This window comes from Pinus tabuliformis, chromosome X (assembly GCF_031772625.1).
Source record: "Pinus tabuliformis cultivar Carrire ecotype Pingquan chromosome X, CPIR1, whole genome shotgun sequence".
Lineage (NCBI taxonomy): Eukaryota > Viridiplantae > Streptophyta > Pinopsida > Pinales > Pinaceae > Pinus > Pinus tabuliformis.
In genome coordinates, this window is record NC_142308.1 from 34,794,794 (window position 1) to 34,822,731 (window position 27,938).

General features: G+C 40.0%; 1 protein-coding gene across 3 annotated transcripts in view; it reads left to right on the top strand.

Annotated features, from left to right (window-relative positions):
* The window catches only part of ALDH12A1 (aldehyde dehydrogenase 12A1), a 375,039-nt gene that overhangs the window by 99,414 nt on the left and 247,687 nt on the right, over positions 1-27,938 (top strand). For all 3 annotated transcript variants that reach the window (XM_089446596.1, XM_089446595.1, XM_089446594.1), the window contains exons 5-6: positions 14,026-14,083; positions 14,216-14,329. In XM_089446596.1, the coding sequence (XP_089302722.1) occupies positions 14,026-14,083; positions 14,216-14,329 (172 nt within the window). The remainder of the gene's footprint in view (positions 1-14,025; positions 14,084-14,215; positions 14,330-27,938) is intronic.

A 27,938-nucleotide genomic window follows, 5' to 3' on the forward strand; every position in this document is an offset into this window, starting at 1 on the left:
AAAATTGAATTCCATATGTGCATGTAAAGGGAAATCGAATTTCATATATGGCATAGCAAACTCATCCACGAGTGAATCCAAGTACTGTGATAACTCTAGTCAACAAATGCAAACTCGAACTAAGTGATGCCACATATGTAGATGATCCCAAGATAGCTTTGCGTAGGTCCCCAGGAACTGCGTGATTCCTCCATGTGCAACTCGTAGTCTGGCCAAGTGAAACTCGTAATCCTCAAGAGTGGAGTGCTAAGAGTAGAAGAACCTGAGATAACTGTGAGATGGGGCCCCACATAATCTTCAGGCCAAATATAACATAGAATATTCCTTCAGTGCATGAGCTCCTCTAATAAATTCAATTTTCCACACGTGCAACTACTGCTTTATCTTTGGGAAATTCGATTTTATGAAATAATGGTGTATTTATGATGCAGTGTGCTCAGTCATCTTCCACATGTCTGTTGACTCAACTCTTTGACTTAGGATAATTTCCAAGTCATTTCCATGTCATTCTATCACATGGAATAATATATTTCTCTCTATTTAATTTAATTCTGGCTTAATTAAAAGCCACAATTTCCGCTAAACTCAGGAAATGTGGGTTTTGAGGCTGCAAAACACATTATTAACCCCTCAAAGTGTGTCATAGTAGAAAGTTGAAGGTGAGAGGTGTAATTTTTATTACTCGTACCCCATACGACTTCTCTAGACTACACTTATTACAATTGAAATACAATTTTATTTGCAATTTTTGACTTGCTGGAAATCTAAAAAATTAAAAAATGACTACCTAGACCTAACCAAATTCCACGATATTTTTTGTGTGATCTAGTATGGTAATACACATCGACTCTAGATACTAAGATGTGTTAGGGGCTCAACCTTCAAACCGTCACCTCGGCTTTGGGGTAAGAAGTGAGTGAAAAAACCCAGAAAATTATTCACCTTTGAAAAAGAAGGGATAAATAACCAAATAAAAAAAACACTCCAAGGTGTACTCATTTGCTAATCGAGTCCCAACATCCTAGGCTTGTTACGGACTCAAAATTCATCATTACTAGTATGACTTATTACAATTTCCCGGAGGGTGTGGAATCTGAGTACAAGAAAGATGATGAGAAGATAGAAGTAGAATTCAAAAACTCTGTTGACTGATGATATCTGATGGTACAAGTGTCCTCTGGATCATCCTTGGGCATGGAGTCTTTATAATCATCAGGTGTCATCCCAGTGATCAACACACCCAATGAGGATCCTTACTTGCTTGAGTAAAGGTTTCTAGTTCGAGAGAAATTCTTCGGCGAAAATCACATGGAATACCATTTGTCGACGCGTTTCGAACCAACCAGTGTGGTTCATCGTCAGGACAAGTTGAAGAAACAGATCCAGCTTAGTATGTTATATAGACCGAGCAGAGCCTCCAACGGCTAGTTTGACCAACCGTTAATATTGACTAATGGACCGGGATCAAAATAATAGTTTATTAATAAATATTTAAAAATTAAAGGTCAATTATTTTTAAAAGGAAATTAGTTGCAACAGACCGCTTCTATGAATAAATTAAGAGTTAAATGTGAATAAAAATAACTAAATGAATAAAAATAAAATAATAATAAATTAAATACAAAAAACACAAAATAAAAATAATAAAAATAAAATAAATAAACAAATAAATAAAAATAAAAATAAAAATAAAAATAAAAATAAAAATAAAAATAAAAATAAATAAAAATAAAAATGAAATAACTAAAATAATAAATAAATAAAAATAAATAACTAAATGTGAATAAGAGTTAACTGTGAATAAAAATAACTAAATGAATAAAAAAATAACAATAAAATAAATAAATAAATGAATAAAATAAATAAAAATAATAAAAATAAAAATAAGAATGAAAATAAATAAATAAATAAATAAATAAAAATAAAATAATAAATAAATAAATAAATAAAATAATAAAAAATAATACTAATACTAATAATAATAATAATAATAAATAAATAAATAAATAAATAAATAAAATAAAAAATTAATAACTAAATAAAAATAAAAATAAAAGGAAAAATTAGGTGTATAGAGTAATGTATAAAGTTAATTTTACTTTAAAAATATTATAAAAATTTGTGTGTTAAATAATAAAGGTAATAAAGAAAAACAAAGGATGATAGATTAGAAATATAAGCAGAAAGGAAATTAGTTACACGGAGGCCCTTAAATAAAATAATCAATAAAAATAATAGGAAAGGCGATTAGAAAAATATAAAAAACAAATAAATAAAATAATAATAACAATAATAAAATAAATAAATAAGTGAAAATAACGAAAAAAGACACCAAAAACCAAAGAGGACGAAAAAACGCCTAGGAAGAGAGGGCTGGGACCCAACACCTACTGACTTTCCAACCATCCTCTCTATTGAGATTGCTTGGTCTCTTTTCGATCTCAAGCGCTTCCCTGAATTTTCGATGATGGAAATGCGGAACCTTAGCAATAACACTGGCTTCTTCGATACAAACATGATGATTGGTTTTCTCAGCATGTTCAGCCAAAGCGGAAGATTTAAATCTCCTATGCTTCAGATCCGCTGCGTGCTCACTAATCCTCTGATTAATGGAACGACTAGTCTCCCCAATATAGGAGGTCCCACAAGAACAAGGGATCATATAAACACCCTTCATATCTTTAGGGTCGATGGGATCCTTCACCGATTTGAGAGACGAACGAATGGTGTTCAGGGGCCTGAAGGACACCGGGATACTATGTCTCCTGAGAATCCTACCAATTCTATCAGTGGTCCCTTGAACATAAGGAAGATGGACACCAGGAACACGATCTTTTGGCTCTCTTTTCACCAGAGAATTCTTGGAAGCTTTAAGGAAAGCCCTATGACCCATGTATCTACTGTAACCATTCTCCACAAAGACATCCAGCAGATGGGATTTTTCCTTCTCAAAGCTCTTCTTGTCCGAGATCCTCAGGGCCCGAGTAGCAAGGCTACTAAGAACCCCCATCTTTTGCGCTGGGAAATGGTGGGAACTGGCATGAAGATACTGCTCCGTATGAGTTTTCTTTCGAAAAACTCGATGGGTGAGGGAACCATCCTCATTCTTAGAAATAAGAATGTCAAGGAATGGAAGGCATCCATCAACTTCTTGCTCCTTAGTGAACTTAATGGCTGAGGATTGCCTGTTGAGATGATCAAAGAAGAGATCAAGCTCAACCTGGCCATGAGACCAGATGACATTGGTGTCATCCACATACCTCCTCCATAGCTTGGGCAGGAGCCGGGCAGAATTCAGAGCCCTGGACTCAAAATCTTCCATAAACAGATTAGCAACAACAGGGGAAAGGGGGGATCCCATTGCAACCCCACAAGTTTGCTCGAAGAACTCTCCTTCAAAACTGAAGAAGGTGGAAGTGAGACAGATCTCAACCAACCTGGCCGTGTCAGGATCCGTAAGGCGGTTGATCACATCCATGGCCTCATTAATAGGGATGCAAGTGAACAGGGAGACAACATCAAAACTGACAAGAATGTCCCCAGGATCAAGCTTAATGTCCTTGAGCTCTTCAATAAAGGAAGCAGAGTCTTTTACGAAGGACTCCGTACGACCAACAAGGGGCTTAAGCTTCAACGCAAGGAACTTCGCAAGAAGGTAGGTAGGACCACCAATGGATAGGAGAGCAACATCATCTTTCCTTGGTGTACTTGTCATCCTTCTTCGGGTTTGTAGTTCCTCATCTACATTGCCAATAATTTGCTCTTCCAGATGATGTTTTTGGAGGAATTTTACTTTTGAAGGAGTTTGAGTTGGTTCTTTTTGCTTTTCTTGATATTTTTCTTCTTTTGCTGACTCTTCTTCTTTGAATTCTTCAAGGATAGGATCTTCTTCATGGATTCACTTTCTTTTTCTGGAAGGGCTTTGTCAATTTTTACATCAATGCTTTCTACTACTTTTCATAGTCGATTATTGTAGCATTTGTAAGCTTTGATTTTTGTTGAATATCCAAGAAGTATTCCTTCATCGATCCGAGAATCAAATTTTCCTGGTGAGTCATCATTGATCTTCATAAAATATTTTCTTCCAAAGAATTTAAAGTACTTTACCGAAGCAAGTCTCCCTTTCCATAGTCCATATGGAGTCTTGTTGTTATTTGGTCTTAGTTGAGTTTGATTCAAGGTATAAACTGCTGTCCTGACTGCTTCTTTCCAAAACTTGGGCTGCAAATTGGCTACTAGTAGAATTGTTCTTGCCATCTCTTGTACAGTTCGGTTTCTTTCTTCTACTACATTTTGTTTGGGAGTTCTAGCAACAAAGAGTTCTCTCTTGATTCGATGTACTTTACAAAATTCATCAAATTCTTTTGAAGTAAATTCTCCTCCTCTATCTGTCCTAAGGCATTTAATCTTTGATTCTTTCTCATTCTCTACTAAAGCTTTAAGATTTTTGAAACATTCAAAAGCTTCGGATTTGAATTTTATAAAGTATACCCACATCATTCTAGTATAGTCATCAACAAATAAAGCAAAGTACCTTTCGCCTTGTAGAGTTGCAGTTCTGGTTGGTCCACATAAATCTGCATGTATGATCTCCAAAGGTTTTGATGTAGAGAACTCCTTAGTCTTGAAACTGGTTCTTGTTTGTTTTCCATGTTGACATGGTCCACAGACAACTTGATCTAGCTTGATAATTTTTGGAATGTCCCTTACTGCATTTGTTTTGTTGATATTGATCAAGTTATCAAAGCTTATATGTCCCAATCGTTTGTGCCATAGCCAACTTTCATCTGCTCGACTTACATAACATTTATCTTCTTGAATTTTGTTCAAAATGTATACATTATCTGGTGTTCTTATTCCTTTAGCTATAAGTTCACCTAAGGAAGATCTCCTTATCTCACAATCTTTCGTACTAAAGACAACCTTGTGTCCTTCATCACAAAGTTGGCTCACACTCAAAAGATTGTGTTTGAGTCCTTCCACCAACAATGCATTTTGGGCTTTTCCTTTTCTATTGATGAGAGCAACAACTCCTTTTCCAGCTGTCTTGGTTGATCCACTTCCAAAAGACACATTTCCATCTTTCTTGATTATGGAGGTAAGTTTCTTTCCGTCACCTGACATGTGTCTTGAACATCCACTCTCTACGAGCCATTGATTTTCATCACTATGAGCACATAGGGCTAGCCCACATTTATTGATAGTGGGTTCATCCTTTTGTAGATCTTGCTTTTTGAATGGACAATTTTGTTCATCATGACCATAATCATCACATAATGAGCAACTTGGATCATACTTAGCCAAAGGATCAAAAGAGTTGTAAGTCTTGATTTGTCCTTGTTCTTTGAGGCCAAGTGGCTTGCTTTGTTGATTCTTATTTCTTGAAGCATTATCTTTATGAGCCTTGCAATGCTTGGCTTGATGACCAAAGTTTTTACAATAAAAACAATAACCAAGAAAGATTGTTTGGTACCTGTTAGAATAGCCTTGACTTGAGGTAGAATTCTTCCTTGGAGTTGTCCTTCCTTCATTCCTTGGATTGATAAAGGTGAACTTTTTTTCTTGGTGAGCTGACTTCGCTTCTTTTGGATGACTGGAAAGAATGTCAACATAGCTTCTTTTGATTTCCCTATTCACATTCTCCTTTGTACTTGATGATTCTCCCTTGAAGCCAATCTCAGAGGTCATATTGAGGTCTTTGAGTATTAAGGATGTTATCAAGTGTTTGAGAGCTTTGCCAACTCCTTTTAACTTGATCCAATTCTTTTCTTAGCGAAACAATTTCAGTTTCACGTTTTTCGCAAATCTCTTCTTTCTCTTTTAGTTTATTGTTCAAGAAATCTTCCCTCCTTTTTGCTTCCTCCTTTTCTACTTTGAGAGAAATAATCTTCTTTCGTAATTTCTCATTTTCTTCAATGGCACTCATTAGTAACTCATCCACATTTCCTTCGCCTTCTTGTTTGGAGTCATCATCATTTGTAAATGCCATGAATAATACTTCTTTGCTCCCAGCATAGTCATTTTCCTCATTTGACTCATCATCATTTCTTTTGTGAAAAGTGATATTTTTAGTTGATTTCTTCTTGGTGATCACAAATTCATCTTCATCAGAATCGTCTTGTTTGGAAAATAAGTTCTTCTTGTTAAAACCTTTATTTTTGAACATCCCCTTTTTATGTTCCTCCTTATCATCACTATCATATTTATGAGAACATTTTGCAACATAGTGACCTATCCTTACACATTTAAAACAAATGAGAGGATACTTACCTTTTAGCTTGGATCCTTTTCTTAGCTTTCGTACAAATTGTGCAAGTTCAGATTCAGTATCGGAGTCATCATTGCTGGTATTCCAATTCTTCCCCTTCCTTTCTGATTTTGAAGCTTTGAATGTTGCTTCCTTGCAATTTGGGATCCCTTTTCTCATTTCATAAGCAATGAGAATTCCATGAAGTTCATCCATTTTTAAAGTATCCAAATCCTTCATTTCTTCTATGGCACTTACCTTGGAGTCAAATCTATCTGGAAGAGATCTCAAGATCTTTTGAACAATTGTGCTTTCTTCAATATTTTCTTCTAAGCTTTTAAGTGAGTTGACGACTTCAGCTACTTAGAGAAAGAATGATGCAATGTCTTCTTCATCATCCATTTTAAGACTCTCAAATTGCCTTCTATGAGTTTGGAGCTTTGCCTTCTTAACTTTGGAGTCCCAGTCATATAAAGCAATGAGTTTGTCCCACATTTGTTTTGCAGAATCATAGCCCATCACTTTTGTGAATTCAGAGTTAGTAATTCCACCAGTTATGGAATTTAGAGCTTTGGCATTTGCAATGTAAGCTTTCCTTCCATCTTGATCAGTCGAAAGAGTGGGAGGAGTTTTGTACTTGTCCAAAACGGATTGCCATATTTCAGGTCCAAGAGACATTAAATAGTAGGACATTCTCTTCTTCCAAACAACAAAGTTTGTACCATCAAACAAGGGAATCTTTCTTGTCATTTCCTGAATCTTCATTGTCACCGTGAATCCTTCTTCCAGCTATTAGGGTGATAATGAAAAAGCTGGCTCTCATACCAATTGTTGGAAATATTGAGAGGGGGGTGAATCAATATTTCTTTTCAATTGTTCTTTTTACCAGTTAGATTCTTCACAATTATAATCAGAAATGAGATAAATAATAACTTTATTAAGAGAGGACTTTAATCCTCTTTTCAAATAATTGAGTACAATAATAGTTGAGGGCACCAACCCTTCAAAGGTCCAGGCACCAACTTGGACTTTTTAATGAGGCTCCGACCTCTAGGGCTTTGACCTATTCTTCTCAAGGCTCCAACCTGTTTTTAGAGGTTCCAACCCCTAGGGCACCAACCCTTCAGTTTTCTTAATAAAAATGAATAATTTACTTACTTGAATATCTTCACAAGATTCTGCACTGTTCAATGCTCCATATGTCCAATGGCTCCAAAAATAATTAGTGCTTGACTGTCCAATGTTCTTCAATCTTTAGGCCTTCACCACTGATTGCATATGCCCTGATGATGCCACCACAGTTATTCCAATAGTGAATCACTGAATCCTCAAGGTGCTGGAATGTATCTGAGATGCTGTCCTTGGTGCTGTAGCTATCTCCTCCTTTACTGGTCTAGCACAGATATATATGTATATATATATAGCTACAGGACAGACCCTTTAGACCTCCTTCACTGATAGTTCGAGCTCTCCACAGAAATGACTACAAGATTATCCTTCATTTATCTGAACCTTAGGTGGAGACAGTCTCTTATATATCTGAGCCTTGTGATGCCTGAGGTGTAGACAGTCTTTATATACCCGAGCGTATAGGTCTGAGTTGGAATGTCTGTACAGATCCAAAGTTTATTGTTGTAGGTCAATGAAACGCAAAGACTGCACTAGTTTCGTGCTACTGTGATATTCACTGAGCCACAACATTTATGTGACAGGTCCGAGGGTCTGTCTGCAAGGATTTTAACAGTGTTCCGAGCTTCTGCGATATGCACCGAGTTCTGGTCTGAGATGTATTAGTGTGTCCGAGCCACAGGAAGGTAGCACCAGGTCCGAGGATAGGAGGTCCTCAAAGATCACAGGTCTGAATGTGCATATACAGTCACAGTGATTAACCCAAAAACGTAATACTTCAAGATTTATCTTTTATTTTTCCTTGACCTTCTTCAGTTCACAAGGTGTGAACTCTGTTCCTTCTTTTTATCTTATGTTCACCGAAAAGATGATAGAAAAATGAATCTCGGACTGTGTATTAATAGGCTTTTTGTAAGGAGGAATGAAGAGACGTCCCTTCAAGCAGGCCGACATGAGTAAGTAGATTAGGTCGGCTTACTGTCCAAAATAACATTCTTTTCTTAGAAAATTCATATCTCTCAGATTACTTGGAGTTTCAGGCTAAATAATAGCTCATTAGAAAGCTAAAATTATGCTCTAAAGAATGGTGTAGGTCTCATGGTGAGTTGCAGCCTTTAAGGAGGTGAAAAAAATATTTTTAATGTGACTGGTGCAGAATTGGAGGTAGGGTAATTAGACTTCTTCTTGGATGAACTTCCTTCATCATAGGCTCATGATGTTATCCATGTCATCATGCCATATGCAACATTGTCATCATGTAGTCTTCCATCCTCATCTAGTCCTTCACCAAGATCACTTGAGGTAAGACATGTCATCTAGTGTGAAAATTTCTGAATCTACACATCAGAAAACCTACTGCAACCACTGGTTTATTATCTCCTACTTGTTTTTATATTCAACAAGTTATTTAATTATTTAAACAACGATGAAAACACTATTGCAGACAACACATACATATAGATCATGAACTGAAAATAAAACGAGACAAACACACAAGGTACACCGTTATTTTTGGATAAATGTCCCCATAAAAACCCAATGCGGGAAAACTGGTGCAGCATATAGAGGGTTTGTATTATTAAGCAAGCAAAATCTCAACAGGTTGCCTCTCACATTGACTAACCTATCAGAGAAATCTCGGCAACAAGAAATACACATGAGGGTTTGCCTCGTTCTCCAAGTCACAACTGATCCACTGAATGGCTGACTTCGGCAAACACTGTGAAAATCCTAGCACAATCTGCTCTGTGTGGGCCAGCGTCTTGCCTCTGGGAGACTGAGTCACTTCTCTGTTGGATCGATTTGCTCACCGGAGCTTCGACTTCAGCTCTCCTGGCTCAGAACATCGAACTCCCAACAAAATCTCGAACCCCCGACGATTATCTCGCACTACCACTGCAAGAACCCGCTTGGCATGTGTCAACACTGCGTGAGCCCCTTCCTGGGCCGCATAGGCCTCTGCGCTGCCTCTTTGATGCTATTGTTGCCTCTCTGCCTGGTACTCGTTGGCTTGGAACTCCTTTCCGATCCAACTCTTTGTTACTGCCCCTCTCGCTGCAACAGATCACTTGTTCAATTTTCTCAGCAAACCTCGCCCAGAAAAATCGAACTGACTGATCTCTCAAGTGTATCTCCAACTGACCCTCAAGCCTCCTCTTATACTTTTCTTGTTGATGAATCAACGACCGAGATTAAGTCCCTAATCAACGGCTAAGATTAAAACAGACTTGATCATCGTCACTTAGAAGTTTCTCATCCATATTCTTATTAATACCCATTAATATTTTTATTTTCCTAAGTTTAGACTTAGGAGCCCATTAAAAATATTAATTATTTTAATAACTCCTCATTCGGGTGGAATTTCTCCAAACGATTTTCGGGTTTTGGAGATCTCATGTGTTCTAACCCCTCCACAAAATTTTGGAGCTAGAGCACATTCGATGCTACCCAAAATCAACACTCCCTCTTAGCGAGGAATGTGCTCTAGTAATGTCCAAGTTCCCCACACTTGAAGCATCTGACCTTGGAAATATGCTTCTTCTTTCTCTTTCGCTACCCTTGCTGTCTCGATGATGCGAGAGCTGCATCCTCCTCGTCCTCCTTCTTGACCCGGGCTCCTTTGCTGCTACTCCCTGCTTTGGTCAACCTCCTGATCTCTTCTTGTCGAAGAGCTGCCCACATCTCCTCCCAAATGGGGAGAGTCGCTTTGCCCAAGATACTTTGGACAAATGTTTCCCAGTCCTCGGTGAGTGCATTCAGGGTAGTCCTGACCATGAACTCAGCGTCTGGTGTAGACCCCACGGAAGTCAACTGGTTGCGAATCCCTTGCAACTTGAGGAGGAAGGGATCAATCTCTTCTCTCTTCTGCATCTCGTATTGTCTTAGTTGATTTTCTAATAGCATCTTCCATTGGACGGAAGTGCTCTTGTACAAGGTGGTCAGTGCATCCCACATCTCCCTTGCTGTTTCCTTCTCAACAATGTGTGGTACTACATGATCCTTGACCTTGTATAGGAACATGCACTTGGCCTTTGCCTGGGCCTCCTCGTACTTCTTTAATGGATCAACGTCGATCAAAACAGCAACTACTTTCAAGGCATAGTCCTTGATGCGATGTTTGTCTAGGATTGCCAAGATCTTAGCCTTCCAGATGACAAAATTGGAAGCTCCATCCAATATGTCCTGATCCCTCAGTCCATTGACTGCCATGTCTGCTCAACAAATATAGGACTGGTTCTCTTCTCCCTCTCCTGCTGTTAATCTAGCAAGACTCGGATCTGGATTTCTTCGGCGCTAGAAATCCTCTAAGGAACAAGCTCCTCTAGACTCCCTTTGAGTCTTGATTTCCTTCATGGAAATCCTTCGGCCAAATGTCGAATCACTCCTCTCCAATCCTCCTTTGCTGCTGCAACCTGGATCTAGATTTCTTTGGCTAGAAATCTGTCAAGGCAATGACTCCCTCTACCTTGGCTTTGTCTCCACAGACACTGTTCTGCACCAACAACGACAGCGTCTCACCAACTCCACTGATCGAATCTGCACTACTTCTCCAGCCACGACAACTGACTAAATTGAGCCTCTCAGGCTCTACGCTGGCCCAAAGAGCTGATGCAGTCACTGCGTGAGCTCCTCTCGGGTATTCTGTCACCCTCTACAGGGTCGGAATGCTGACACAGGCATTGCGTGAGCCTCTGCGTCACTCCTGCAGTTGCTCCTCTGCTTCTGAAACAACGTTGCCACTCAGGACAACTGCTTCTCTACAACAAATTCTCTGGATCTTCCGGCTGGTGTCTTTAGTCTCCTATGATCTGTAATGCTCAAATACCATGTGAAATTTTTTGAATATACACATCAGAAATCCTACTGCAATCACTGTTTATTATCTCCTACTTGTTTTTACATTCAACAAATTATTAATTATTTAAACAACTATGAAAACACTATTGCAGACTACATATACATACAGATCATGAACTAAAAATAGAACGAGACAAATAGACAAGGGACACCGTTATTTTTGTCCCTGGAAAAACCTAATGCGGGAAAACCGGTGCAACATATAGAGGGTTTGTATTATTAAGCAAGCATAATCTGAGTACAACAGGTTGCCTCTCACACCGGCTAACCTATCAGAGAAATCTTAGCAACAAGAAATACATACGAGGGTTTACCTCGTTCTCCAAGTCACAACTGATCCACTGAATCGCTGACTCCGGCAAGCACTGCGAAAATCCCAGCACAATCTGCTTTGTGTGGGCCAACGTCTTGCCTCTGGGAGACTGCGTCACTTCTCTACTAGATCGATTTGCTCACAGAAGCTTCGACTTCAGCCCTCCCGGCTCAGAACATCGAACTCCCAACAAAATCTCGAACTCTCGACGATTATCTCGCACTACCACTGCAAGAACCCTCTTGGCCTGTGTCAGCTCTGTGTGAGCCCCTTCCTGGGCTGCGTAGGCCTCTGCGCTGCCTCTCTGATGCTATTGTTGCCTCTCTACCTGGTACTTGTTGGCTCGGAACTCCTTTCCGATCCAACTCTTTGCTACTGCCCCTCTCACTGCAACATATCACTTATTTGATTTTCTCAGCAAACCTCACCCCAAAAAAATTGAACTGACTGATCTCTCAAGTGTATCTCCAACTGACCCTCAAGCCTCCTCTTATACTTTTCCTGTTGATGAATCAACGACCGAGATTAAGTCCCTAATCAACGGCTAAGATTAAAACAGACTTGATCCTCATCACTTAGAAGTTTCTCACCCATATTCTTATTAATACCCATTAATATTTTTATTTTCCTAAGTTTAGACTTAGGAACCCATTAAAAATATTAATTATTTTAATAACTCCTCATCCGGGTGGAATTTCTCCAAACGATTTCTGGGTTTTGGAGATCTCATGTGTTCTAGCCCCTCCACAAAATTTCGGAGCTAGAGCACATCCGATGCTACCCAAAATCAGCATCTAGCACCCTAGAGAATTTGCCATTCCGGCCACTGCCATATTGACATCAATGACAACCTAGATTAACACTGTCCTCCCTAATTCGAGATGTCATTGGCAAGCATAATCTCATAAACCACAAGATGCTTCTTCACAGTTGGGTATGGTTTGAGAATTCCGGGCAAGCAAAGACTTCATAAGAAGTGGACGGAAAAAACAATTAGAGCATGGCAGTCTTCTGCTTATGGATTTTGTTCTTTCGCCTCCTTTGAGTACATGTACTTTGGGTTTTCGATACTGCATCCTGTTTAGTACCCACATTTGGTGTTCTTGGCTGGCACCGTAGTGGCATTGTTCAGTGCTCGGTAGTTTGCACTTATAGACTCTGTAATCATTTTACAAGTTCATTACTGGTGAGGTTTGAAGATGTCTGTTGGAGAATAGTATCGAAAATTAATAGCATCACTCAGAATTGCAATGAGCTTAATAGCCTGTGAGAGCAATATTCAGAACAGAACATTGAACTTCCAGAAGAGCTAAATACCAAAAGTTGATGGGCCTATTGAGAACTAAGGTTTATTTGCCATTGCATTGTAATTTTTCTTCTTGTATGCAGGTTACGCAAGTGGAGCCAGCCAGCCAATCCAGAACAGAGGTTGCACAGAGAACAGATTTTACAGCCATTAGAAGAACAGAGAAGAACAAAGAAGAGCAGAGATCCTCGTACAGGGCAGAAGACAGAGCCCTATTAACCTTTCCAAAGGAACAATACTATGCAAAACTGAGACAGAGACAAGAAGTTTATTCTGCACAGGATCTCTGTTGGTGAAGTGAGTGGGCTATAAGTCCCTCATTTATGGATCAGTCACCTTGGAAAATTGACCAATCGGCTACTTGACTCTTGTATGGCTCTTCAAGTTTCTACACTTTGTTCTTCATCGCCCTCTTGCTCACTTTTTGTGGGGTGTGCTCACATACCCCACTGGCTGAAGCGCTAATAGACATAATAACAAATTCTACTGCAATGAATTAAATATGTTGCTTTATTTGTTGTGTAAATGGAGCCTGTCATGTATGAATTTGCATCATAGAAAATATTGATGGATGCTTGTGAAGAACACTCAAAAAAGAGTCTAAGGTGTGAACAATGACACTTTTATATTTCTTTCCTTATAACATAATAGCATTTAAACCTGAACATTTTAAGACATATAATATTGCCATGCATCGTTCCACCTACAACAATAATTTTTTTTCAAGTTATAACTTGAATATTTATGTTAGAATTTCTGAAAATGTCCTTACAAGGTCACCAGTCTGCCTGAATAGATAACGAGATATTGAATCGTCACAGCAGAACTACAAGCACCTCCTGAGCAAATCAGATTGTTTGCTTCAAATATTACCAGAGTTATCATTGATCAAAGGCATTGCTGGGCTTTTGTTTGGTTATGTTGTCTCAGGGCAGTTGTCAGGTGATTGTTTGGTTATGTTTGTCTCTGGGAAGTTACTAAATTGGGGTCCTCTGTCATTGAGAAACGTGTAATTTTCATGTTCGTTGACCAAAGTATTCTGCTTTTTTATTTTTTATCATCTATGAGCAGGTAATTAGAAATGTGATTTAATTGTGCATGTTCATATAGAGATACCAAGGTGTGGATTTACTAGAGTGTGATGTGAATGGTATGTTGACTTTGCCATTTCAGATATGTTATGTACGGAGATATTTCTGCAAGGGCTGCTGCTGCATTGAAACAACCTGAGGTAATTGTAAATTTAGGGTGGAGTTTGTACTTTTGATGTTAGTTTGGTTGATTTGTCCGTAAGAATTGCATTTAAATTCCTTAAGCACATTGCAAATCATTCCTTTATTTGATTAATTTTTAAATGCTCCAGGTGTCACACTTTTTTGCAAAATTGATACAACGTGTGTCCCCCAAGAGTTTTGCTCAGGCTCTTGGTGAGGTCAATGTTACACAAACGTTTTTGGAGAACTTTTCTGGTGACCAGGTAGGTTTACTTCTTTGAAGATTTCATATTTTTCCTAATTTAATCTCATTGTTATAATTTTATGATTTTTCTGTTAGATATTACAATCACCTTGGTGTTTCTTAACCAATATATTTAGAAGTATACACAACTCCTTTATCTTATATATTGGAGTCCAGTTTATTTAAATGTGGTCTTTTAACTGGAGTTGTTTAATGAATGGTATGAACTATGAAGCAGTGAGACAATCAAATCATGTAGTCCTGAATCCTGACATTTGCAAATTGGTTGTTTTGGGAGATGGCCTATTGGAGGGTGTCATGTTGTAAGCACTGAGCTTATTTTATAACTCAAGGGAAAATAACTTTGTAATAAGATATACACTGGCATAGATCCGTCTTCAGCCTGAATCTAATAAGCACCAACAGATATCAAAAGAAACAGACATAATTCTCTCTGTGCTTAAAAGATCTGGGGTTATAGTGGATCTATGATGGTTTATTTTATGATAGAGTTTTAAAATTATCATGGTCCCAGTTTTTTAGTTTTTTGTTGTTGTTATGATTGGTTATTTTTGAGTTTTTCATTTTATGGACTCAATTTTTTCCCTCAATTTAGTTTTAATGTTACAGACATCACACATCTACCTCCACTATCGGTGAAATGACTACTTTTGCAGTGGCATCTTTGTTACTTCTGGCCTGTCTTCTTTCAATGTTAATCAAAGATTTAAGGATTTTGGCTCAAGCTCTTAGATTAGCTGATTCTCATTTGACCCTACCTAGGGTTTACTGTACTCAAATGCACAATTATTAGAAATCAAATGATACCAAAAAAAAGAAACTGTATACAAGTTCATTAGAATTTGTCACTTGAAAAAGTAACCCTGAAATTGCTAAGTTATCTTCATTGTTTTCAGGCCCATTCTGTTAATTCTTTTATACCAGCTCTTATTTATTTTACTTCAACAATTTTAAAAATCCAGAAAATATTTATCTTCTGAAATTGCTCATTAAACAAACACGCTGTTATATTAACTCAGAAAATTAAATTGCAGCGGAAATTATGATGTGAAAGCAGACACGTAACAGCAGCGAATTCACCCAATAACAATGTTCCTTCGCTTTACTAAACTCTGGAAAATTCTGGGTTACTACCCACGGAGAACTTTTTAACTGTATGAGAACCTGTAACTCGGTCAAGGAATTGGCCTTCTGAGATTCAACCTGTCAGCTGGAAATCAACCCAAAGAAATTCTCGGCTTCCTCTAGAGCTGCTTGACCTCCTCATCCTGCTCACGGTCTCCCCAAACCTGCTGCATGGCTTGCGCATATGTGGAACTCGGCCTCTCTGCATAATTTGGCCTACTCCAAAATCGTCCTCTCGGCTACTGTACTTGACCTCTCATTTTTCAACCTCAGCTTCCTTGTGTTGAAAGAGTAACTAGTATTGGTCTTCATAATTGCTATTTGGCTCATGACATTATGTAATTTTTATGTATTTGTCGAAAGAAGAAAAAGAAAAATATTTTTGTAAAAGAAAAATTATTTATTTAAGCATGGGTTCATGCTCAAGGTCATTGGTCACTAGGTCAAAGCACCCATTGAGTGATCTAGGGTTTTAGTCTTGAGTCAAAGTCTTTGTCATGATGTAATATACCCTATTGGGCACTTGTATCAAGAAAGAAAATATTATTTTGTTGATTAAAAGAGTATAAAAAGACCCCAAGATCAAGTCAGCCAGCTTTCATAAAGTTGGCTTGGAGAGGCCCATTCTAGCCTATGAGAAGACTATATAAAGAAAGGACTTCGACCACCTTGAGACATACACCACTAATATATATCTTGGTCTGATTTGCGAAGAATAAGAAAAATGCGAGGGCCTTGGAAGAAAAGATTAAAGCTCATTGAAGGAGGGATGTATACACTCTATTCAGACTCACACGTGCAAGATCCATATGGTCTCTAGGGTTTCCACAAGTCCAAAAGGTTGCAAACATTGTTTGAAGGATGAAACTCTTGCTTTGAAGGATGTTGTCTTGTTGATATTGAAGAAGGTCTGTTTTGATGGCTAACTTGATCTTGGGAAGTCTCCGTTTTTGAGTCTTGGGTCTTGGAAGTCTCCTTTGAAAGCGATTCTATAAGAAGAGTAGTTGTTTTTGGGTTCTCCCCTTGGAGGGGTTTTGCCCTGGTTGAGAGCCTATCTCTAGTGTCCTTTATTGTCTTTGTGATCTTCATTATTTTGGCAATTGTCTTGATGATAAGAACATAATAATATAAGTAATAAGAAATCACAAGAAATTGTCATGTTAAAGAGAAATCAAATTAAAGAAACCCTAATAAGTTGCCCTAAGGATTTCTCAACATGGTTTCAGAGCTATGGTTGAACAAGGAGGTTTGAAGATCGATAATTGTTGGCTCAGAACGATATCTCTATGTCTCGGAACTGTGGTTGGGTTCATAAAAATGGCTCACTCTCCTCTTCAAGAGATCAATATATATATATATATATATATATATATATTCTGTAATCCACTTATTATAAAAAGCTCGTTTCTATGAAAACCTTAGAAGATTTGTTCACTGGTGTCGTTTAATTGTGACTCGCACAATTGTTGTAACTTGTACTCTTGTTAAAATTGGCAACTAGGGCCAAACTCCATGTGGGTCATCTTATTTATGGCAGTTGATATTTTTCCTAGATTCCTCTTGTCGAGAGGTGTAGGATTGATCTAAAGATTACCTGATTCCAACAAGTATTTATGGAGGTATGAATTTATTTGTATTTACTTGACAAATTGTCAAGGTCGGCCAGCAACTAAATGTGTGGCACACATGCCCAGCAAATCATATAAGTACAAGTGAGGTTGATTCATTATCAACTCATCTCATCTCACTCATTCTTGTCTCTCTCTCCTTAGCTTTGGGTTACACAAGGAGTAGCTCACACGTGGGAAGAAGGAGGACGCAGTAGGGCAAGGAAGACGCAGAAAGAAGGACGCAGAAGCTGCAGGTCATCTCTTTGACTAGCGTTGACCATTCAGGAGTGCGGTTTTGGTGTGGCTGCCTCTCCTAGGCAGGTTGCAGATTTTGGCACGCAAACTGAGGCAATCTGACCTCTGGTTTGACCAACGTTGACTGCCCTAGTTTGGGCAGCAAGTTGACTTCAGTCAACAACAGTTTGACTGTGTTTTTGGGGCTGTTTATGGGCTGCTTCTTTAGGCTGTTCGAGGACTAGATGACCAAGAAATTGACCAAGCATATTGGAGGTCAATTTCATCTCGTTTGACTAAGTTTGACTTTGCTGATCTAGGGTTTGCTGTTGCTGATATAAAATTACAGAATTACGATTTTGTACTATCTCTCTGTTGAACTATTGAAGATAAAAGAAGATTTGATAAAAGGGCTTTCCCGCATTGGGGTTTGTCCCTAGCTAGCCACCACATCTTGTGTCTCTTATCTTGGCTTGTTTTCTATTGATCGTTTGATGTTCTATCTGCACTTTACTTAATGTATATGTGATTGCTAATCAGTGGCTAATAAGAAGAAAAGAAGTAAATTTCTCTAAGCATAGAACATTTAACATGGTATCAGAGCGGAGGTGAAGACAAAGCCCAAGCAAGAGCAAGAGCAATCACCGAAGGTTGGCAAGGCTATCCTAAAAACTTCATGGGGTCCTCAACACTCTTCCCCGCCGAAGACAAGCTCCGTGAGAAGTCTGACTATCACGGATGGAAGATGTCTCTCGATCTGACTTTAGAAGATCAGGAAGTGTTGGACCATGTGAGAGGCAATATTGTTGCGCCTCCATCAAATGCATCCGTTGCTGCCAGAAGCAAGTGGACCAAGGGAGAAGTCAAAGCAAAGAAGATCATCCAGGACTCTATCGACAAGCGCTTGGTGGCCTATGTTTCCGAGCTGACCACCTCCAAGGAAATCTACGATAGACTGGTGAGTTTATTTAAATTTAATGATGCAAATCAAGTTTTGTTCCTTAGAAATACGCTGAAGGAAATTAAGAAGGGCAAAGATGAGAGTATGCAAGCATATTTCTTAAGGATCATCGAGATCAAGAATGATCTCCTATCTATTGGGGAAGTAGTTCCTGACAGGGAAATGACTATCACAACTCTTGGAGGACTGCCACCTGAATGGTATATATTCAGGACTACTCTTCTCAACAATAATGTCATCCTAGGATTTGAGGAATTGATGGCTAGATGTATTCAAGAAGAAACAAGGATGGAAGAGCAAGAAATGCCTGCACTTAAAGGCAATCCCTCTGCCTTTTCTTCTCATGCTAAAAGAAGAAACAATTCTGGGGCTAAATCCAAAGGAAAGGCTGGACCGAAAGGTGGAAGAAAAGGATGATGTTCCAATTGCAACAAAATGGGCCACTATGCGAGGGATTGCCTTGATAAAAGGGACTCACACCATGATGATGACCAAAATCACTCTCAAGGCAATCAAAAGAATGGCAGGTCCAATGGCAGAGGTAAAAGAAATGCCAGAAATCAAGGAAGAGGACAACCCTTCAAGAAGGCAAGAATCTCCAGGTATGAATCTAACGTTGTTAACAATAAGCAAGATGAATATTGTCTACCAGCGGCTCTCTCTACCACTGCTCCCCTGGACTCACTGGGAAGTTGGCTTATTGATAGTGGTGCCTCAAGGCACTTCACTGGTTACAAAGAATCTCTCTCTAATCTGATAGAAAAGGAGACCAACCTGGAAATTGTTCTTGGGGACAACGCAAAATATCCCGTGAAAGGCATAGGGAATGTCACTGTTCAATTGAATCAGGGTAATACAATTCATTTGCAAGAAGTCCTATATGTACTTGATCTCAAAAAGAACCTGGTGTCTGTTTTGACAATGGAAGACAAAGGATACAAGGTGACCTTCATCGATGGAAAGGTACGTGTATGGAAAAAGAATTTTAAAGAAGCTTTCACTCTTGGGTTTTGAGTTGATTCATTATATGAGGTCGGAGGAAGTCCGCTGGGTGTCATGTCACACATCACTTCACTCCGAACTATGGCATCGGAGGTTTGCTCACCTTCATTATAAAGCTCTACCTAATGCAAGACAAATGGTGACAGGGATGCGTGAGTTCCGAGTAGAGCAAGAAGGTGTATGTCCTGGGTGTGCCGAAGGGAAGCTCAAAAGGGGACCATTCCCCTCAAGCCAAAGCAAGACCTTTGATATATTGCAGTTGGTTCACTCAGACATATCCAGTATGATGCTTGTGAACTCCTTGGGAGGATATTTATATTACCTCACTTTTACAGATGATTATTCTCGCAAGACTTGGATATACTTCTTGAAAAAGAAGGATGAAGTGTTCATTTGGTTTCGTCACTTCAAAGCCTTGATCGAGATCAAACCAAAAAGAAGATCAAGATCTTAAGGACTGATAATGGGACTGAGTATGAATCCAATGAGTTCCATGACTTTTGCAAAGAGGCTGGCATTAAGAGGGAGACCACAACACCATATACTCCTGAGCAGAATGGTGTGGCAGAAAGGAAGAATCGTACAATTATGGAAGCTGTCCGTGCCATGCTCCGTGATCAAAGACTTCCGAAGTTTCTATGGGCTGAAGCTGTGAACACCACCGTATATGTGCAAAACCGATGCCCTCATCAAGCATTGGGTTCCAAGACTCCTGAAGAGATGTTCACTGGTAAGAAACCTGACGTATCTCATTTTAGAATTTTTGGAAGTCCTGTATATTTTCATGTGCCGAAGGAGAAAAGGAATAAATTGGGTGCATCTGGAAAGAAAGGAATCTTCGTGGGCTATAGCGAAAATACTAAGGGCTATAGAATCTATGTGGTTGGTCAAAGGGAAATCGAGATTAGCCATGATGTCACCTTTGACGAAGATATGGCTCTTAGCAAAGTTGACAATCTTCCTACTCAAAGGGGATCTAAAGAAGCTAACACCAGGGAACTGAAGGAAAAGGAAGATGAGACGATGCTTGATGTGGAAGAACCTATGGATCCTATTGATCCCCCTCCGCAAGAGCCTTCCTCTTCTAGGAAAATGCCTTCATGGCTTAGGGGGACACTTGATGACGCTGAAGGACACATTGCACCCATGAGGACTTTCTGGGAAAGTAAGAAGCCGACCAGGTATCAGGGATACTTGACCATCATGAGCACGATCATCCAAAATGAGCCTTCATCATTTGCGAAAGCTGTTAAGTTAAGTATGGAAGGATGCTATGATTGAGGAATATGAGTCCATCATGAAAAATGATGTTTGGGATGTGGTCCCCAGACCCCAAGGCAAAGCAGTTGTCACTTTGAAATGGATTTACAAGATAAAGCATGCAGTTGATGGAAGTGCTGAAAAGTATAAGGCTCGTTTTGTCGCTTGTGGCTTCTCTCAGAAGGAAGGTATAGACTATGATGAGATCTTTGCACCTGTTGCCCGATATACCACCATCTGCTCGATCATAGCCCTTGCTGCTTCGCAAGGATGGAACCTACATCAGATGGATGTCAAGACCGCGTTCTTGCATGGTTCGATCAAAGAGGAAGTCTTTGTGGAACAACCCAAAGGATTTGAGATTCATAATCGAGAATCTCATGTGTGCAGGTTGAAGAAAGCCCTTTATGGGCTGAAGCAGGCACCCCGAGCGTGGTATGAGAGGATTGATAGCTACCTAATGAAGCTGGGATTCACTAGGAGTGAAGCTGACCCTAACCTTTACTTTAAGGTTGAAGATGACAAACCTCTCATACTGGTGCTGTACATTGACGACCTCTTTCTAACAAGTGCAGACCCTCTCATTCACAAATGTAAGAGGGAGTTGGCTTCTGAGTTTGAGATGAAGGACCTAGGACTAATGCACTATTTCCTAGGACTGGAAGTTTGGCAGAAACCAGGGGAGATTTTCCTATCTCAAGGAAAATATGTGGTGAAGATATTGGAAAGGTTCGGTATGGTGGACTGCAAGCCCGTGACTATCCGGATGGAGCTCGACTTCAAGAAGTTAGGTAGTAGTGTTGCCGGACCTGTTTTAAAAAATGCTACCGAGTATCATCAACTCATCGGAGCATTGATGTTCTTGGTGAACTCCTGTCCGGATATATGCTTTGCAGTTAACACGTTGAGTCAACATATGGTTGAGCCTCACCACACACATTGGATTGGTGCCAAGAATATGTTGAGATATCTTCGTGGCACAATCACACATGGTTTGAGATACACTACCAGAGATGTGAAACTACATGGATATATCGATGTTGATTGGGTAGGCAGTGTGGTGGACCGAAAGAGCACTACCGGGTGTTGTTTCTCTTTGGGATCTGCCTTGATATCTTGGATGAGCAGGAAGCAGAAGTCGGTGGCTTTGAGCACCGCCGAGGCAGAATACATTGCTGCTAGTATGGCCTCTTGTGAGGCAGTGTGGTTGCGTAAGCTCTTCAGTGAGTTGTTTGGATTCACGTTGGATACTACTGTGATCCTGTGTGACACCCAGAGTGGGATTCGTTTATTAGAAAATCCTATTTTTCATGATCGCTCCAAGCACATCGATATCAGGTACCACTATATCCGGGATACGGTACAGTGGGGAGCAATAAGGCTCCAACATATCGGTACAGATGAACATGGCGCCGACATTTTGACGAAGCCCCTGGGAAAGGTCAAACTCTTGACTTTTCGAGAAAGACTTGGTGTTGTTGAGAGACCCTCTTATGAGGGTCGTGTATGATTCGATGGGGGCACGGGTTACTTCTTGGAGCGACATGCAACCACAGGGTGACTCACCATCCCTTGGTGGTGCGCTATGTACAGGGTGAAAGATTCAACCTTCCCCTATGACACCCCGTGGCAACTGTGGGACAGGATGATTAGTTCTCTTGTGGGCCAGGATGATTAGTTCTCTTGTGGCGACTGTTGGACAAGATTAATCATTCTCCTGTGGACAGGATGATTAGTTCTCCTTTTGAGGCATCCTACCCTTGCAGTTTGGGACTCATGGGAAGTACCTCTCATCTGATCAATGAGTAGGGAAATGGGGTTAGGGACCATTAGTAATACTATTGATGGACGCATCGTTGTATCTATCGTACTCCCTATGCTAGGATGACCTCAATTGATTTGGGATCAATGATACTGATCTGGGATCAGTGAGAGTGGTTGACACACTCTGAGACTGACTTCGGGTCAGTGGAGGATGGTATGATACATCCTCGATCATCTCTTCTTCTTCATAGTTCAGCAGAGCAGAGCCAAGTAGTGCAAGGCAGTGCATTTGATGGCTAGGACAGTACCAACGGTTAGACGGATTAGCAGGAGTTCTCCCTAGTTGAGAGGGAATGTTAAAATTGGCAACTAGGGCCAAACTCTATGTGGGTCATCTTATTTATGGCAGCAGATATTTTTCCTAGATTCCTCTTGTCGAGAAGTGTAGGATTGAATTAAAGATCATCCGATTCCGACAAGTATTTATGGAGATATGAATTTATTTGTATTTACTTGACAAATTATCAAGGTCGGCCAGCAGCTAAATGTGTGGCACACATGCCCAGCAAATCATGTAAGTACAAGTGAGGTTGATTCATTATAACTCATCTCATCTCACTCATTCTTCTCTCTCTCTCCTTAGCTTTGGGTTACACAAGGAGCAACTCACACATGGGAAGAAGGAGCTGGAGGACACAGTAGGGGAAGGAAGACACAGAAAGAAGGATGCAGAAGCTGCAGGTCATCTCTTTGACTAGCGTTGACCAAGTGTTAACCATTCAGGAGTGCGGTTTTGGTGTGGCTGCCTCTCCTAGGCAGGGCGTAGATTTTGGCACGCAAATTGAGGCAATTTGACCTCTGGTTTGACCAGCGTTGACTGCTCTAGTTTGGGCAGTAGGTTGACTTTAGTCAACAACAGTTTGACTGTGGTTTTGGGGCTGTTTATCGGCTGCTTCTTCAAGCTGTTTGAGGACTAGATGACCGGGAAATTGACCAAGCATATTGGAGGTCAATTTCATCTCGTTTGACTAAGTTTGACTTTGCTGATCTAGGGTTTGCTGCTGCTGATATAAAATTACAGAATTCTGATTTTGTACTATTTCTCTCAGCTGAACTATTGAAGATAAAAGAAGATTTGATCAAAGGGTTTCCCCGCATTGGGGTTTGTCCCTGGCTAGCTGCCACATTTTGTGTCTCTTATCTTGACTTGTTTTCTGTCGATCGTTTAATGTTCTATCTGCACTTTACTTAATGTATGTGTGATTGCTAATCAGTGGCTAATAAGAAGAAAAGAAGTAAACTGCTCTAAGCATAGAACATACCATAATTTAACAACTCTGTAATTCACTGATCCGAATCGGATCCATAGAAGACTGTCAAAAAACCATGACTGTATCAGGTCGAACAAATCTCTAAAGAAATCCAAAACAACGATAAAAAACACCTTGAACTAGTGGCAATGGCAGCCAGTGTGGAACGACGAGGACCTCGGTCAAAGCGCGCTGACCGATGCCCATGGGGACTGCGTGGGAGGTCAAAGTAGCCCCTGGGAGCCCCGGATTGGGAAACAGAGGTGGATTTTGATGCGCAATTAGCGCCTCGTGCAAGCATTGGGCAAACAGGGCCTAAATGGAGGAAGCTTGAGCACTCTGTCGCGTTGGGAACCGGAGGACCGCAGGCGGAAAAGGAAAAAGCGCTAAACGTATAAGGCGGGACCCGCGCTCTGGAAAACCGACGCTTTTGATCGGGGCGCCCATGAGCGGTAAGAGGTTTTGGACGAGAGTGGAGCAATTCCATACACCGATCGACGCGTGGCAGGCAGAGGTGAGAGAAAACCGCCGTTGATCGCGCGTTATCGGTCGAGCAAGTCAATCGTGCGAAACGTGCGTATGGCGTCGGATCTGGAGGGCTCAGATCGGACGGCTGAGATCGCGCTCGACGGAGGAAGCGGAATCGACAAGGGAATACGCCGCGTTTTAGAAGGGATTTGGAATTCGTTTTGACCGCCACGATGGAGGAAAGATTCATCCATGACGTAACTGAAGAAATGAATCGACGAAGTATGCTGGCGCCGTTTAGAAGAGGACAAGTGGCCACTCCCTGAGCGTTCATGATGATGCCGAACCAAGATTTCTAAGCGTAGCTGCAGAAGGTGAAGAGGCAGAGGCGGAAGAGGAACCGAACAGGCATAGGGATCGAATGGCTAAAGCCATGAACAGAGACGGTCGAATCAGAGAAGCGGAAGTAAGACAACAAAAAGTAGAGAGACAAAGGAGTGGAATAGTGAACCCAGAGAGGAGGACTGAACACAGAGAACAATAAAGCAAAGCAGGAGAGGACAGAGGGCCGAGCTGACCAGAGGCAGCATCGAGCACCAGAGGCTTGAGAGATCCGAGCCGTCCCAGAGAGGATCTGTCCGGGTTGAGCACCACATTGGGCTCTCCCCTGTAGACCAGAAGGTCACAGAGCTGGTAGGAAGAAGAAGTCTATGTACTCAAGTGGCTTGGGGAATCCAAGAACCACCCTGCCAAGCAAAACCTGCTTTAGGAGAACTCACATTGAGTCCCTGTATTGTAATTTCTCTGCTTAAAGGCACAATAAAACAAGGCCACCAATGAAAGCTGGACCGGAGATGTAGCCCTAGAGAATAGAGTGAACTCCTTATTAAAATTGCTTGTGTCTTTATGTTTGCTTACTGTATTTCTCTGCTGTCTTTCCATTTTATTGTCTTTGTATTGGCAATCTAATCGATTCGTTGCTTCAATAACACAGAACACACACACCAGCACATGAGTCTGTAATACCTTAGTTTAATAAATCTTTAACTGATGCCACTCATAGGGTGAATATCAGATCATTCATAGAGGTCTCGAATGAATCTGCGTCTATTCACAATATAACTCGCTTCATTTATCATATGGATTTGGTGACTTCTGTGACGCAACTGGCTCGGACTTGGAAGACAGTTTTATACATAACACAATGATATTCTGTCTCGTATCACATACTTTGGATTCTAGTGGCTTGGCATAACTCGTGGATTGTATTCATAATTCATTGCTTGCTATTCATCAAAAGCTCACTATCTCTATATATTAATATGCAGAGGGTCCCGTATTATACAGTGACTAGATGGGACTTATATTACATCATCCAAAGCTCATGACATTTCACAAATGGCTTGTATATTTGTGATCTCACGCACAGTGGTGTTGATGGATGGAACACATGTAAAGTACCGATTTCTTTCTGGTTCGTTAATGTTTTTCCATCGACTGGACCATAATAACACAAGGATCAGTTCGCTTGACATGAGTACACAGAAGCATTGACTCACTAAACACTGAACATGATATTTTACAAGTCGACACATGAGAGCACCGTCGCAGTAATTGGCAACTCAAACGCAGTTGGCATTCATATGGCATCAAACTCTGTCATCTTATCTTATATAGGATATGATCAGGTCAATATCAAAGATATTTTGTTTGATTCGTAAGAACTGTCTGCACGTTGACTAGACGATAGAATTCGACCTTGTGTCTCGACATTGATAAAGCGATGAACACTGATCTTTACAATATATTCTGGTCGACATTGAACTCTATGATACATTAACATAAACGACAAACTTTACCATGTATTTTGGTAGTCATATAAATTGGACTGTATCATACATGTACCGAGTCGTATTGTATATACATAGAGTTTACCGTAAATCCAACCTAGAACATTGGTCAATGGACAAAAGGATGAAGGTTTAATATGTTCTATGTATCAATTGGCGTATCCCTGCGCTGAGAAGCTATCCACTCAAATGAAGTTGATGATGTCAAAAAGTAATGCAGTTAGTGCTAACACATTTCGAATAGAAACACGTATTACGACTGGTGAAAAAATCTCATGAAAGTCAATACCTTCAACCTGAGAATACCCTTTTGCTACCAACTTCACCTTATACCTTTCGATACTTCTATCAACATTTTGCGTCAATTTGATGACCCATTTGCATCCAACAACACTACTCCTGTTGGGGCCCTATAATACTAGTGATTACCCCATTACTGTTGTAGTTATACCCCTTATTAATATTGTTGTGCCCCTATTGCCCCCATATTGTTATTACTGTGCCCCATAGAATCCCTCTATTGTTATTTTTGTGGCTTTATATTATTATTGTTAGGTCAGCTGGATTATATTGTGACTCCTTAGACTCCTATATATAGAAAGGAGGTTTTGTCATTTGAATCATCCAAGAATTGTTCATTTATGTAATGTAAAGGAGGTTGCCCCCTCGAAGAGGCTGAATTCTAAGGCGTTGATCTATCTTTTCTATCTTTTCTTGAGCTGGTTTCATAACATTTGGTATCAGAGCTTTGGATTCTAGGGTTTTGCTGCTCCAAACAGGTCATCGTGGCATTTTCGCTATAACTTTTTTTTTGTGACGTTTCAGAAGTCGCAAAAAAACCCATTTGAGAAGAAATCGTGCTGAACCTTGGGTCCAAATTTCAGAGCTTTTTGCGCGATATTTGCGGAGATATGATCTGAGGAAGTTGGTCTTTTTGCAGACTCCTGAATTACATTCAAAACAGGTGACCTGGGGAAAATCGTCATAACTTTCTCTCTGGGGATCGGATTGAAATTTTGTAAGAAGGTACAAAAAGAGGACGGACTGTAGTTTCTTGTATGCATGTTTCAGATCCAAAGGTCGAAACAGTGACTCGTGGCACGTCGTACAAGTTCGCTCTACTGAACTAGTCTATAAGCAAGTCACTGTGGGAGATTTCACATAACTCTTCCTTGGAGAATCCAATTTGGGTCAGACTTGTGGCATTGGAAAGAGGACATAGAGGGCTACTACAGCTCACAAATTCAGAACTAGATGATTGGAAAGTACAGAGATACATCAGAGGCAATATCGAGCTCCTACAAAGTGAAAAAAGGTGTGTAGATTTTCTTAAATTTTTGCTTAAGCTTGGTTTGAAAATTTATTTTGAAGGAATTCAAAGGGCATAGTAGAGCATTATTATCGGTAAATGATGCCTCGAGGAAAGAAAATGCAAACACCTAGTAAGGAACCTGAAAGCTCTAGCATGACTCATGAAGAAGAGGAAGAAATGCAACATGATATATCAAAATTACAAGACCAAGTGCAACAACTGTCCCTTGCACAAAAAGCACAGAATCTAAGATGGATGGTTTAAAGAAAGATGTAGAAGCTAAGATGGATGGTTTAAAGAAAGGTGTAGAAGCTAAGATGGACTGTTTAAAGAAAGGCATAGAAGCTAAGATGATTGACGTGGAAGCTAAGATGGATGATTTGAAGATAGATTTGAAGACAGACATGGACGAATTGAAGATAAATATGAATAAGTTGCTACAAGAAATGGTCACTAAGGGTGAAAGGGTACTAAAGGAAACTCATGATGAGAACAAAAGAAATGTTAATCATGATTCCATAGACTCTAATGTTGGATCGAAGACTCACCATATTCCAAAAATCGATATGAGGAAGTTTGATGGCAAGGATCCCGCCACATGGATATTACAGATGGAGCAATTCTTCGATCTCAATAATGTGCAAAACACACAAAAGGTACGTATGGCAACTTTATATTTGGAACCAAATCAGTTTGTATGGTATCAATGGC